The sequence below is a fragment of the Martes martes genome, assembly GCF_963455335.1.
Source record: "Martes martes genome assembly, chromosome: 12".
In the NCBI taxonomy this organism is placed as follows: Eukaryota; Metazoa; Chordata; class Mammalia; order Carnivora; family Mustelidae; genus Martes; species Martes martes.
In genome coordinates this window covers 5,203,313-5,217,816 of record NC_137900.1, presented here as the reverse complement: position 1 = coordinate 5,217,816, position 14,504 = coordinate 5,203,313, and the positions used below count along the sequence as shown (strand labels likewise).

The following is a 14,504-nucleotide window of genomic DNA, read 5'->3' as shown; positions in this document are numbered from 1 at the left end:
CCAAGTAAGAGGAATGCAAAAAATAAAATAAGGGCTCATAGGAGAGAAGTAAAGAAATGACAAAAGAGAATATCGAGATGATAGCTGTGCATTACACTTAGTAGGACAGTGGGCACCAAGGAGGGATGCCTGGGGGGAAAAAGGAAATAATAGGTTATGTGACAGGTTTGACCATGTAGAATGTTATATATTGTTTTTGTCAGAGCTCTTAAGGAGTCTGAGAGGACTTCGGTGTAAGTTTAAAGAAAACCAAGCAAATGAAAGCATGCAGTAAAACTTGAGGAAAATTAACAAGTTATGTAAGAAAAGAAATATAATCACTGAATACCTTTATTTATTTATTTATTTATTTATTTATTTATTTATGGAGAGAGAGACAGATTACGAGTGGAGCAAAAGGGGAGAGAGAATCTCAAGCAGGCTCCACACCTAGCACGGGGCCAAACATGGGGCTTGATCTCCTGACCCTGAGATCATGACCTGAGCTGAAATCAAGAGTCACACTCTTAACTGAGCCACCCAGGTGCCCCTAATCACTCAATACTTCTTGAAGTAAAAATTATTTAACCATCATAGTGAAAAAATTTTTGTATGATTATGTTAGGTGGATGGGGGGAAAAGGAGAATGAGATGAGAAGTTAGTAGATAATACCTAAATAATGATGCCAGAACAGTGTGAAGGTACTGTGGAAGAACATGAGGGTAAATAGAAGAAGATAATAGGTAAGAGTACTGAAGCTGGTTGTGTCCTAACGGAAGAAGACTTCTGGTTTTTTCCTTTGTCGTAAGCTTTCTAGCACTATTTGTTTAAATTATGTATATGCATTACTTTGAGAAATAACTTGAAAACAACGTATAAGAAGAATGTCTCGGGAAATTCATTACAGTGTGTGTGTGTGTGTGTGTGTGTGTGATTAGCAGTCCAGATATGAGTTCAGTAAGCTAATAACTCCCGGGATCCTCCTTGGCGGCTCTCACAGCAAGCACGTTAATTTTACAGGAACCTGTGCGGTTTAACTTTAACCAGTTTAGCCATTCGGGCATACAGAGGGAATCAAATATTCCAGGTCATGGCTGTAGCAAAAAAGATAAAGCACCTCAAACTTCTATATGGAAAATAATCTAAAACCAGAAAGTAAGCAGACAAGTATCAAAAAAAAAAAAAAAACTGTTGAACATGTTAGACTGTTGACACTTAATTTTAATAGTATAGGTGACTGGGAAGGGAGAAATGTCTGATTCATTGTTGCCAAGAGTAAGTGATAGGTGATAATAAGGGAAGAGACAGCTGTTGAACCCCAGCACAGATGTTGAGAAAGAATGGTCCCATGTCACGTGGAGATAGATTCCAAAACTATTGAATAGTCCTTCAGAGGGGTTGAGTGTGGCAGCTCAGCAATGTTGCCGTTGATGTAATAACCACTCTTGGTTAGCCGTTTGATATGAGGGAGCTACCAGATTTACCCATTTTGCTGTTTATTACCAAGGTTTATGTGAAGTATTTCCTGTTGCATGCCTGAATTGACCTTAACTCTGATACATTCCCAAAGGATAAGGGGAATCAAGGCCGAGGGGTGGTTGTAAGGTAAGGTGAGGAGAGGATTTGGATCACTTAAGACATGCCCTAGGTAGGAGGGTATATACCTCCCGTAGTTGTCCACCTCAGAAAGAGCCATCAGTCACTTAAAAATGTCTCTTGGCGGGGGGAAGAAGTCTCTTGGTTATCTAAGAATTTGCTTTTATTGTGTGTGTGTGTTTCCTAAGATTCTTTGCTCTTCTCCCTCTACTCCTACTTCCCCAACACAAATTACCTTGGTTAGACTCATTTATCTAATTGATATCTCTGCTATAATGGAATTTAAGTCTGTTTTTCATTTGAGAAGCTAAAGGATTAATAATGCCTGATTTGTAAGTTTGTTTATGTTTACTCTATCTGATTGGGTATATATGAGTCACAAAGTGGAGAATTCAATATCTTTCTCTTTAATACGGTATATTTGCTATTTATTTTTTTAGAGGAAGTCCACAAATGAAGGGGACACCCCATTTTAAGGAAGAACAGTGTGCTCCAGCATTAAATTTAGAAATGAGGAAAATACTGGATTTGCAAGCACCCATCATGAGGTATAGTACTTTGGTTAAATTTAGCATTTTGTGTTGACAATATATAATAAAGTTGGTTAATCACATGACCAATAGGAAAGTTGATTTCATTTTTTTTCCACTGAGGATAATTTTTTTTAGCTCTAAATTCTTGATTAACCCTTAGATGATACATTATTATACTTCAGTTATTTCATAAAGCCTATAAATTGAGTATACCAACCATAATTTTATTCAGAAGTTTATAGTTTTTGGTAAAATCTGAAATTGTTTGAATGATACAACATAGTGCATATTACTTGAAATGATACTGATAAAAATCTCATAAGTTGAGGAAAAGAAAAAGTGCCTTTGTTTCCAAAACCTTCAAAGATTTTGGGAAATATGTGGATACTTGGATGAAAGTTAAGCTTTCTTTTTTTCTTTTAAGATTTTATTTATTTATTTGACAGAGAGAGAGAGAGCACAAGTAGGCAGAGAGGCAGGCAGAGAGAGGGGGGGAAGCAGGCTCCCTGTTGAGCAGAGAGCCCGATGCGGGCCTCAATCCCAGGACAGTGGGATCATGACCTGAGACGAAGGCAGAGGCTTTAACCCACTGAGCCACCCAGGTGTCCTGAAAGTTAAGCTTTCTGATCTCAGTATGAATAAAGGTTTTGTGATAAGCCCAGAAATACCAAATACAAAAAATTATTTTGTATCCATTGGTAGAAAAAATAAGTGGTTGTGTAATTTGGCTTTTTTTCCTTAATTGCTTTGCATTTGACATTTTAGTTGTCTATGATGTGTGGATCTTACTACAAGTATATTTTTTAACTTAGTTTTTCACTACAATATCTTTTCTTTTTTAACAATTCTTTTTAACTAAATCCAGAGTTAACATTGAACCTCCAAGAACCTTTCGCTGTTTTTGTTTCCAGTCATATATAATCATGAAATTATAATGGCGATATTCCAGCCTTCTGTGCATCAAAATGGCCAGTATTTATCTTTATTGATAACACTTGCTTTTAAAAAAGTGATAAATACTAGCCAAAAGAGGTATTCTAATTCAAAATTCATTTTGTTAGGAGTCATTAAAATCTTCCTCCCAAATGTCTGCAGATAACTTCTTATGAAAAGGAACATTGATAAATTAGATTATATAAAAGTTAAAAAAAGAAACTGGGGGGATAAAAACACTGTAAGTGTGTTTCAAAAGTATCAAAAAAAACAGCATAAACACTGAAAACAAGGAAATAACTTCCAGTGAATATATCAAAAGGCCAGTTTTCACAACACATAAAGATTTCCTGTGGTGAGAGAAAGACAGTAGAACAAATGGATGCAGTATAAACAGTTTTCATTTTCTGTATTCCAGTTAATACATTACATAGTACATCTCCATTAAGGGATTAAATAAATGACTTATACATATGAACAGTTAGGTAACATACTGTTGGGGAGATCAGGAAGAGGAGAACTTTATACGTTGGTTGTGGGAGTGTTAGTTTATACAGTGTGTATGGAAATTGATTAGGCAAGGTCTGTCAAAGTTGCATATGCTTATGGTCCTTGTCCAGCATTTCTCTTTCTAGGAATTAATCGTACAAATATCTCAAATTACATGCTTATAGGTTTTTTTCATTGTTTACAGTAACGAAAGATCAAAAACTACCTAAATGTCAATCAGTAGGGAGCTGTTTAAATTTTCTTACTTCTATACAATGCGAACAACATGCATCTATAGAAAAAAATAATGGCACTTTTTTTCTTTTATGGGGATGGAGGGACACAGGGAGAGGTAGAGAGAGGTTTTTTTGTTTGTTTGTTTGTTTAAATATTCTATTTATTTGACACAGAGAGATCACAAGTAGGCAGAGAGGCAGGCAGAGACCGAGGGGGAAGCGGGCTCCCCGCTGAGCAGAGAGCCCCGATGCGGGGCTGGATCCCAGGACCCAGAGATCATGACCTGAGCTGAAGACAGAAGCTTAACCCACTGAGCCACCCAGGCGCCTCAAGAGAGAGGTTCTTAATTAGGCTCCATGCCCAGTGCAGAGCCCCACATTGGGCTTGATCTAATGACATTGAGGTCATGACCTGAGCCAAAATCAAGAGTTAGACACTTAACCGACTGAGCCACCGAGGGGCCTGAGGGCACTGTTCGCTGAAGAAACTTACCAAATACATTGTTGGGAAAAAAGCAAAGTGTACTCTATGTAATAATGCAAATATTCCTTTTTAAAAGGGAGCTTGGTAGTGTTAGAATATGTATTGTTTTTGGAAAAATGTGTAAGAAACAGGCATGAGAACTAAGTGGCTAGGCCACAGGTATGGGGAAAAAGACTTTTTACTTCGTGGGTCTTATTAAATGTTGAATTATATAGATGTCGTATATGAATATATTGAACTGTATCAATGTAATACCTTTTTAAATTCTGATTCACAGTTCTAAGAAAAGCCTTTTTTTCATCATTTCTTTTGTTAGAATACAGTACAGTTACTGGTACATATCAAAACTGTGTGCAAGTGCCTGGCTGTTGCCTTATTTAGTCCATCTTTTAATGTATTCTCTTCAAAGAAAAAGAATGTTTTGTTATTTGCTTCAGTGTGATCAGGCTTACAGAGGATTGCGTTTGGGTTGTGATCACTTCGGTCAGAAGGTTGCTCTTTACCTCAGATGCAGTTTCAGTGCAGAGATTCAGGAGTATAACTTGCGACATAAGGAATGTGGAATGTCTGTGGACCGCACTGCGCAAGCATGGCTTTCTGCCTCCACCCGCTGGCAAACTGTAGAGCTCTTGGGGATGGGACAGAAAAAGAGGCTTTAAAAAAAAGAAATCCTGACATCTTGTACAAGTTTAACTTGTCAGGTACTAAGTTTTGTTTGTTTTAGTCAGATGCTACTTTTTTTTTTTTTTTTTAAGATTTTACTTATTTATTTGACAGACAGATCACAAGTAGGCAGAGAGGCAGGCGGGGTGTGGGGGGGAAGCAGGGTCCCCACTGAGCAGAGAGCCCGATGCGGGGCTCGATCCCAGGACCCTGAGACCATGACCTGAGCCGAAGGCAGAGGCTTTAACCCACTGAGCCACCCAGGCGCCCCCAGGTGCTACTTTTTAATATACAAGTTTAGGTAACTGGAAATCTCTAAGGTTTTTCTCAAAACTTGAAAAAAATAATTGCATTTTAGAAAAGTATTATTACTAGCATCTGTAATACATACTTTTTGGAAATGTGATTAGAGATCAGCTGTGTGATCTTGCATTGAGGTAGAAGACTTGCTATTTGGACTTTATAACCAACTATTTTCCTGCCCACAACCAAAAATAGAAGTCATACGGAATTAGAGATAATGATTAAACTATTGCTTATAGGCATAATATGGCAAGACCTTTGCCATCTTTTAGTTTTTGCTTGAAGAAAGAATGGGATTAGTGGTAAGCATCCAACATTTGTCATTATATGAGGATCGAGAATGTTTAGAAGGTGAGAAGTACTAATATAATTTATAATTAAAACTCTTAATCTGTTTCTCTAATTCTACATAACACGTACTAATAAATACCACAGTTTATTCCATATCCTCCTCCCTCCATATCCTCCTCCCTGGCACTTAGAAAAGCCCTATGTAGTATATAGTATTTAATATTTGTTATGGGTGCCTGGGTGGTTCAGTTGGTTAAGCAACTGCCTTTAGCTCAGGTCACAATCCTGGAGTCCCGGGGTCGAGTCCCGCATCAGGCTCCGAGCGCCACGGGGAGTCTGCTTCTCCCTCTGACCTTCTCGCCTCTCATGCTCTTTCTCACTCTCTCTCTCTCAAATAAATAAATAAAAATCTTAAAAAAAAAATCACCACTTCTCTGGTGTTAGCCTTTAATATTTGTTAGTCCATTGAATATATTTACATATTTCAGAGTTGATAATTGTGAATTAGATATTTGCCATTAATAATATTTGATCAGATCAGATCTGAAATGCTAATCTGCTTTCAGGATCCTACTGTTATGCTTCTAAGATCCTAAATTAAGGGGGGGGAAAGGCACCTCTGGCATATCAGTTTTCTGTTAAAAAGCCCATGAAGTCAGTGATTGGAAAGGCTCTCTGAAGGTGTAACTTAGAATAGATTTATGTATATTTTGTGTATATTTATACTTAGGGGTGATTTTCAAAATACTTAAAAACCAGTGGAGCATGAAAAGAAATGTGATAGTAATGATCACTACAGAATCCTGATATATCCCCTTATGCCGAGAATTAATCCTTTAGTTGTTAGATCTTTGTGACACTGGCAGTCATTGGGCACATACTTGCGTGGCATGGACTGAGGCCTTTTTGCTAACTTTATGGAAATACTCAGTATTTTAACAATTCATATCAGCCTTTGTTTTAGTGAGTATGTTTACTTTCAGTTGAATGAGGAGGATCTTTTCTTTTCCTCTGGATTCTTCATGATGTTTATTATAGTTTAAAGTTATGATCTTTTAATTCCAACGTCGGGATTGATGGAGTCCGTTTATATGGGTAGATTTTTCTTTGGACTCTGGGTCACATTTTGCTGTTTCTTCACACAGCTGGTAATTTCTTTATCCTAGCACTGTGGGTGACAATGTGGAGATTCTGAATTCTGTTAACTTTGTCAGAAGAGTACTGAGTTTTGCCTGGTAGGCAGTTAAATTACTGCAGGGTGACCCCGATCTTGTTCTTGTCATATGCAGTGATTCTGCTATGGAAATAGGAGTGGGGAGAAGGAGGATATAGTTGGAGAAAACCTAGGCTGACTCCTGCAAACTGAAGATCACTGGTAAAACAGTGACTGTCCCGCTAAACTGCTTCTCTTGACATGTAGTAGATCTAAAACATAAATTTTTTATATTATATTCACCACGTGCTACATATAAATTTTGCACTAAAATATAATCTGAAGGGGAAGAATAAATAATACTTCAGAGGTGAAACTTCCATAAACTCCATTGATTACAAAATACTCTGAAGTTGGAGAAATGGAGCTGGGTAAGGGGACATCTTATTCTGTTCTTTTTTTTTTTTTTTTTTTCCTTGCTTAGGAAAATATTTTTCCTTGTTTATTTTTGTTTGTGTGACAAATTAACATGATTCCCAAAGTCAGAGCTTTACAAAAGGTGTACAGTCTCCCAGATATATTTAAGAATGCCCACTTCAGCCCAACTTCATTCTTATTTGGCTATTTTTTTTTTAATTTTTTATTTATTTTCAGCGTAACAGTATTCATTGTTTTTTCACCACACCCAGTGCTCCATGCAATCTGTGCCCTCCCTAATACCCACCACCTGGTTCCCCCACCCTCCCACCCCGCCCCTTCAAAACCCTCAGGTTGTTTTTCAGAGTCCATAGTCTCTCATGGTTCACCTCCCCTTCCAATTTCCCTCAACTCCCTTCTCCTCTCCATCTACCCTTGTCCTCTATATTATTTGTCATGCTCCACCAATAAGTGAAACCATATGATACTTGACTTTCTCTGCTTGACTTATTTCACTCAACATAATCTCTTCCAGTCCTGTCCATGTTGCTACAAAAGTTGGGTATTCGTCCTTTCTGATGGAGGCATAATACTCCATAGTGTATATGGACCACATCTTCCTTATCCATTCATCCGTTGAAGGGCATCTTGGTTCTTTCCACAGTTTGGCGACCGTGGCCATTGCTGCTATAAACATTGGGGTACAGATGGCCCTTCTTTTCACTACATCTGTATCTTTGGGGTAAATACCCAGCAGTGCAATTGCAGGATCATAGGGAAGATCTATTTTTAATTTCCTGAGGAATCTCCACACTGTTCTCCAAAGTGGCTGCACCAGTTTGCATTCCCACCAACAGTGTAAGAGGGTTCCCCTTTCTCCACATCCTCTCCAACACCCGTTGTTTCCTGTCTTGCTAATTTTGGCCATTCTAACTGGTGTAAGGTGGTATCTCAATGTGGTTTTGATTTGAATCTCCCTGATGGCTAGTGATGATGAACATTTTTTCATGTGTCTGGTAGCCATTTGTATGTCTTCATTGGAGAAGTGTCTGTTCATATCTTCTGCCCATTTTTTGATATGATTATCTGTTTTGTGTGTGTTGAGTTTGAGGAGTTCTTTATAGATCCTGGATATCAACCTTTTATCTGTACTGTCATTTGCAAATATCTTCTCCCATTCCGTGGGTTGCCTCTTTGTTTTGATGACTGTTTCTCAGCAAATATCATCCTCAATGGGAAAAAGCTTGCAGCCTTCCCATTGAGATCAGGAACACGACAAGGATGCCCACTCTCACCACTCTTGTTCAACATAGTATTAGAAGTCCTAGCAACAGCAATCAGACAACAAAGAGAAATAAAAGGTATCCAAATTGGCAAGGAAGAAGTCAAACTCTCTCTCTTCGCAGATGACATGATTCTTTATATGGAAAACCCGAAAGACTCCACCTCCAAACTACTAGAACTCATACAGCAATTCAGTAATGTAGCAGGATACAAAGTCAATGTCCAGAAATCAGTGGCTTTCTTATACACTAACAATGAAAATACAGAAAGGCAAATTAGAGAATCGATTCCATTTACTATAGCACCAAAAACCATAAGATACCTCGGAATAAACCTAACCAAAGAGGTTAAAGATCTGTACTCGAGGAACTACAGAACACTCCTAAAAGAAATTGAAGAAGACACAAAAAGATGGAAGACCATTCCATGCTCTTGGATGGGAAGAATAAACATCGTTAAAATGTCTATACTGCCCAGAGCAATCTATACTTTTAATGCCATTCCAATCAAAATTCCACCAGTATTTTTCAAAGAGCTGGAGCAAATAATACTAAAATTTGTATGGAATCAGAAGAGACCCCGAATTGCTAAGGAAATGTTGAAAAACAAAAATAAAACTGGTGGCATCACGTTACCTGATTTCAAGCTTTACTACAAAGCTGTGATCACCAAGACAGCATGGTACTGGCATAAAAACGGACACATGGACCAGTGGAACAGAGTAGAGAGCCCAGATATGGACCCTCAACTCTATGGTCAAATAATCTTTGACAAAACAGGAAAAAATATCCAGTGGAAAAAAGACAGTCTCTTCAATAAATGGTGCTGGGAAAACTGGACAGCTATATGTAGAAGAATGAAACTTGACCATTCTCTTACACCGTACACAAAGATAAACTCGAAATGGATAAAAGACCTCAACGTGAGACAGGAATCCATCAGAATCCTCGAGGAGAACATAGGGAGTAACCTCTTTGATATCAGCCATAGCAACTTCTTTCAAGATATGTCTCCAAAGGCGAAGGAAATAAAGGCAAAGATGAACTTCTGGGACTTCATCAAGATAAAAAGCTTCTGCACAGCAAAAGAAACAGTCATATTCTGTTCTTTTTAATATTTTTATAGTAGAGAAGAAAACACAATCAGTTCTTCAGTGTCTGAACTCCTTAGGGAATGAGTCATGGAAGTCCACTTGTAAAGGATTGAAGGTTTACTGTAAGAATTAAAATATTGCAGACTTCCCCCTCCCCTGACAGTATGGATTACAATATTTCTGAAATAATACTCTTCATACTTGATAGTATATAATAGCATATATTCTAGGCACATCACATTTTTCATTTTTTCATTCAAGCATTTGATACTTTAATATTTTAAAGATTTTATTTCTTTGAGAGAGAGACGGTTGAGAGCGCACAAGCAGAGGAGCAGCAGAAAGGGAGGGAGAAGCAGGCTCCGCGCTAAACTGGGAGCCTGACGCCAGCCTCCTTGGATCATGACTTGAGAGGAAAGCAGATGCTTAACCAGCTGAGCCGCCTCGGCGCCCCAAGCATTTGATGTTCTTGACTCCTCTTTCTTCAATCCGTCTTACTCCCTTGGCTTCCTTGATAGAGCAGTTTCTACTGGTTCCCCTTCTCTGTCTCTGTGCCGGTACCTTTGCACTGTCATCCATGGATTCCCCTTTCCTCTTTCCCTTTCTCCTTTCTGCTGCCTCCCACAAGCATTTAGTACCAAATATAACTAGCACTGCCTTAAGGGTTGGGCACATAAGAGTAAGCAAACTGAGCATTTATTTGCCATTAGGTAAGTATATGTTAAATCTCTGTAAATAAGTTAAGTGCTGGGGTCATACTCTATAATTACCTCTCATCAACCGAGCAGGCTTCTGAAGGAGAAACTTTTTTTTTCACCTAAAAATTTCAAAAATCATTTACTAATTTTAATGCAGAGCATAGCACCTGTCATAGAACATGGGCTTTATAGATGCTTGTTGTGAATGAACGTGAGGCTCAGTGATGCTCTAGAAATACTGGGCTCTAGAACTGTGGGTGCCAATAAAGTAGCCTCTAGACAAATGAAGTTCCTTGAATTTGAAGTAGTTAAAAGTAAACAAAGTTAGCCTATTGCATGGAGCACTGGGTGTGGTGCATAAACAATGAATCTTGGAACACTGAAAAAATACAACAGTTACGTTCTTTGGTTATAGTAGACATATTTCAGGTGTACAGCCCGCACATGGGGCTGTTGGGTACCATGTTTGATAGCACAGATACAGAGCATTTCCATCACTGCAGAAGGTTCTGTTGGCCAGGGCTAGAGGATTGCTACCTCTGCTTTCAGCTCCATATTGTCAGCCTGTCATAAGTTGTTCTTTTTTTTTTTTTTTTAAAGATTTTATTTTATTTGACAGATAGAAATCACAAGTAGGCAGAGAGGCAGGCAGAGAGAGAGAGGAGGAAGCAGGCTCCCTGCCGAGCAGAGAGCCCAATGCGGGGCTCGATCCCAGGACCCTGGGATCATGACCTAAGCCGAAGGCAGAGGCTTTAACCCACTGAGCCACCCAGGCGCCCCATAAGTTGTTTTTTTACAGTTTTCTTGCCTTTTTCCTTTCTTGTCAGCTTTCATTTATCCTTCCATCTTTGAATATGCTATTTCAGTATTTCTAGTTTTTTAGAAAACTGGTTGATCAAGTTTGTGACAATGAATGCCCACAGTCTTTTATTTTTTCGAGAATTTCTGATTCTAGATCAAATTACATATAGGTGAACCTACTAGACAGCTAAATTACAGATGAATAACAGTTTTGTGAGTTTTGTAAGTTGGTTTGTGATCCTCTCTCTATGAATAGGCTCCAGAGCAATTATATTCATAATTCACTGCTTTTCCAGTATGCTCGCTTAACAGGTAATTGGTTCTAAATTGCTTATTTCCCTACAGTTTGCAGTCTGTGCTGGAAGATCTCCTCGTTGCTACTTCTGATGGACTGCTTCATCTTATTCACTGGGAAGGAATGACAAATGGAAGGAAGGCTATTAATCTTTGCACAGTACCTTTTTCAGTAGATCTGCAGTCATCTAGAGGTAGTTATACCTTCTGCATGGGGTAGAACCTGATGTTTAATGTTTGATATAATCTGCTTAGATATTTGCTATAGGTGAATATTGACTTTTCTACTTTAAAATTAATTATACAGGGGGAGAGTGTGTGTGTGTGTGTGTGTGTGTGTGTGTGTGTAGGAAGGAATGATTTAATAGTTTGGTGTTCTTAGATCATTATTTTTGCCCTTTTAACTGTCCTTACAGGGTTTGCAAACAAAAATGTGAGAGCGTTATTTACTGTATTTATATTCATATTTCATGTACTTGTGTTTTCATCAGCAGGTTCATTCCTGGGTTTTTCAGATGTGCACATCAGAGACATGGAATACTGTGCCACACTTGATGGGTTTGCTGTTGTGTTTAACGATGGTAAAATTGGATTTATTACACCAGTGTCAAGTAGATTTACTGCAGAGGTAAGACTTTTACTATGGAATGTTTATTTTCTTTATTTTACATTTATTAATTTTAGTTTTGTTGTTAAGTCCGTACCCTACTTTCCTTATTTAAGATTTTAGGGTTATTATTAATTTTTTAAATCAAAGTAATATATATAATACTTAAGATAATACAAGTAGACAATTCTATTACAAATGTTGAAGAAAAATGATAGTTCCCTCCCCTATTTCCTGCTCTCTTCACCCCCAGTTTCCATTCTCAGAGACAACCATTTTATTTTTCTTTACTGGTTATTTTGTTATTTTAGTTTTGAGGCTGTTTATTGACTTCCTGCTGTAGGAAAAGACCATTTGCTTCCCTGTTGCTAGCACATTCACATATTCTTCCTATCTTCCTAGTACAGTTACTGTGATTTTGATCCATTACTATTCATTATTTACATTGTTATTGCTATATAAATCCTGAGCCATGTGAAAAGTTTTGATTATTTTTTCTTTCCTGCACATTTCTCTTCCCACTGGGAATTAATAATTGTTTGTTCTTTATTTTATATGTACTTACCACTAACTCAACCCCAAATTGTCTGTGGTTTGTGTAGATATCTTCTCAATTCTTTCAGATACATTAGGCGTTCTCTTTGTTTCATCTTCTTGAAGAAATTTCTTTTGGAAGCTTCTGGATTGCTCCAGACTGGACTGCTTGCTCACTGTACCTTTAACACAGTTGTACTTTGGGTTTTCATCATCTATCATTTGAGGATTTGCTTCCTTCCTTTAGTTGTATGTGATCTTCTCATAGTTAATGATTAATATATGATAAGTTAATATATTAATTTGGTTGCTGTGACAGAGACCTAAAGTAAAAATTTGGATTCACTGAAAGCCGTGTGGATTTTGATGGGTTGGTTGACCCTGTTCTTCACCATTGGGTGAGCTAACTGGATTGTTTTCCTTTCTTCCCCACTCTATATCCAGTGCTCATTGGAAGAGAGTCCTGTAGTTTTTTCCAGAGATTATATATCTGGCTGGCCCAATATTCTGGGTTTTAAGTTATAGTGGTGTTAAATTAGAGGGTCTGAATTCACTTACCTGTGTTGTTAGTGTGGTCAGTCCAGAGACCACTAGGGTTTTTTATTTTGTTTTTCTCTGAAGAAAAATCTCCAGTTTTCTGTTGGAGGGAAGGTGAGGTATTTCTTAGCTGCTCAGATTGGGAAGATACTATGGGAACCCAGCTGTTGCCTAAATAGGCTTTAAAAGTCTGAAAGTCCTATTACTTTTAGTTCAGCCTTTCTGAGAAATCTCAGTCCTCAAGCCTTTTTTGCATCCTACAATGTTAATTTAGTTGTTTCTCAACATTCTTGAATGCAGGTTAAGGGTTCTGCTCATCCATTTGCTACCTAGCTTTTAAAATTTTCTGATACTTCCTTTTCTCCCATTCATTGTCCTTGTCAATTTATGCTGTTGAAAAAATCTTCTCTGTTAGAAAAGTTGGGGCTTTAAGAGTCAGAGAAGCTAAGTATTCACATTCAGTGTATTCTCTTTAACTGGAAAAGATTTTAAGTTTTTGTTTGTTTGTTTTTAGAAAGAGAGAGAGCATGAGCAGGGGGAGGGGCAAAGGAAGAGGGAGACTTCTCCCTTCTGAGCAGGGAGCCCTACATGGGGCTCAATCCTAAGACCTCTAGATCATGACCTGAGCTAAAGGCAGATGCTAAACCTGCTGAGCCACCCACAGGCGCCCCAGATTTTAAGTTTTTAAGGGCATATTGTTTTCTGTGTAGTATCAGCTTTAATATTCCTAAAACTGTTTTTCATTATCATCTTTATTCACATCGTGAAGTATTAAATAGTACATTTGTGGTAATATGTCAATATATAAAAACAAAAGTAAACTTTTAAAGAATTTCATTTTTTACAAGGTATATTTGTAATTATGTTTGGGATTTAAATGTTTTTATTGAAAACAAAAGTCCTAGAGCTAAAAAGGTGACTCATTTCTGAGTATCAGCTTTTATCATTTTTTTTTAAAAATTTTATTTGTCAGAGAGCACGTACAAGCAGGGGAAACTGCAGTTGGAGGGAGCAGCAGGCTCTGTGCTGGTCAAGGAGCCCAATGCAGAACTTGATTCCAGGACCCTGAGATCATGACTTTTGGCAATTGCTTAACTGACTAAGCCACCCAGGCGCCCCATAGCTTTTATCATTTTTTATTAGTATTTGGTTAAAGAAAATTTTCCAGGAGACTAAGAATTTTTAAAAATAATGAAAAGCAGATGGGCATTATCAAATAAGTTATAAAATACAAATTAGGGGAATATGTATGTTTATTATTGGTAATTGGGAAATAAAATAATGACCTATTTGTATGTTTCATATATATATGTATATATATATATACACACACATATACACACATATATATGCATTATTTAGGTGCTTTGTAAAATTTTGTTTGGCATTTTTGATGCATTTAACAGATGCATTAAAATATGTCAGATTATGCCACTCTTCTCAGAATCCTGTAATAGTACTAGATAATTAGGACAAACCTACTGAAGACAACTAGAAAAGCTGGAGAAAGAAATTTTTAAATGTACCTCAAGGCTTTGGAAAGCTAGCAAGTCTGCAAAGAATCACCTGGCAAGGGGG

General features: G+C 37.6%; 1 protein-coding gene across 4 annotated transcripts in view; it reads left to right on the top strand.

The window, feature by feature from the left end:
* The window catches only part of RIC1 (RIC1 homolog, RAB6A GEF complex partner 1), a 148,798-nt gene that overhangs the window by 85,036 nt on the left and 49,258 nt on the right, over positions 1-14,504 (top strand). For 3 of the 4 annotated variants that reach the window (XR_013967725.1, XM_080819568.1, XM_080819566.1), the window contains exons 4-6: positions 2,017-2,124; positions 11,300-11,442; positions 11,740-11,876. Coding sequence is in view for 3 of the 4 variants with exons in the window: in XM_080819568.1 (XP_080675694.1) it covers positions 2,017-2,124; positions 11,300-11,442; positions 11,740-11,876 (388 nt within the window). In the remaining variant the exon portion in view is untranslated. The remainder of the gene's footprint in view (positions 1-2,016; positions 2,125-11,299; positions 11,443-11,739; positions 11,877-14,504) is intronic. The other variant, XM_080819567.1, reaches the window with a different exon arrangement.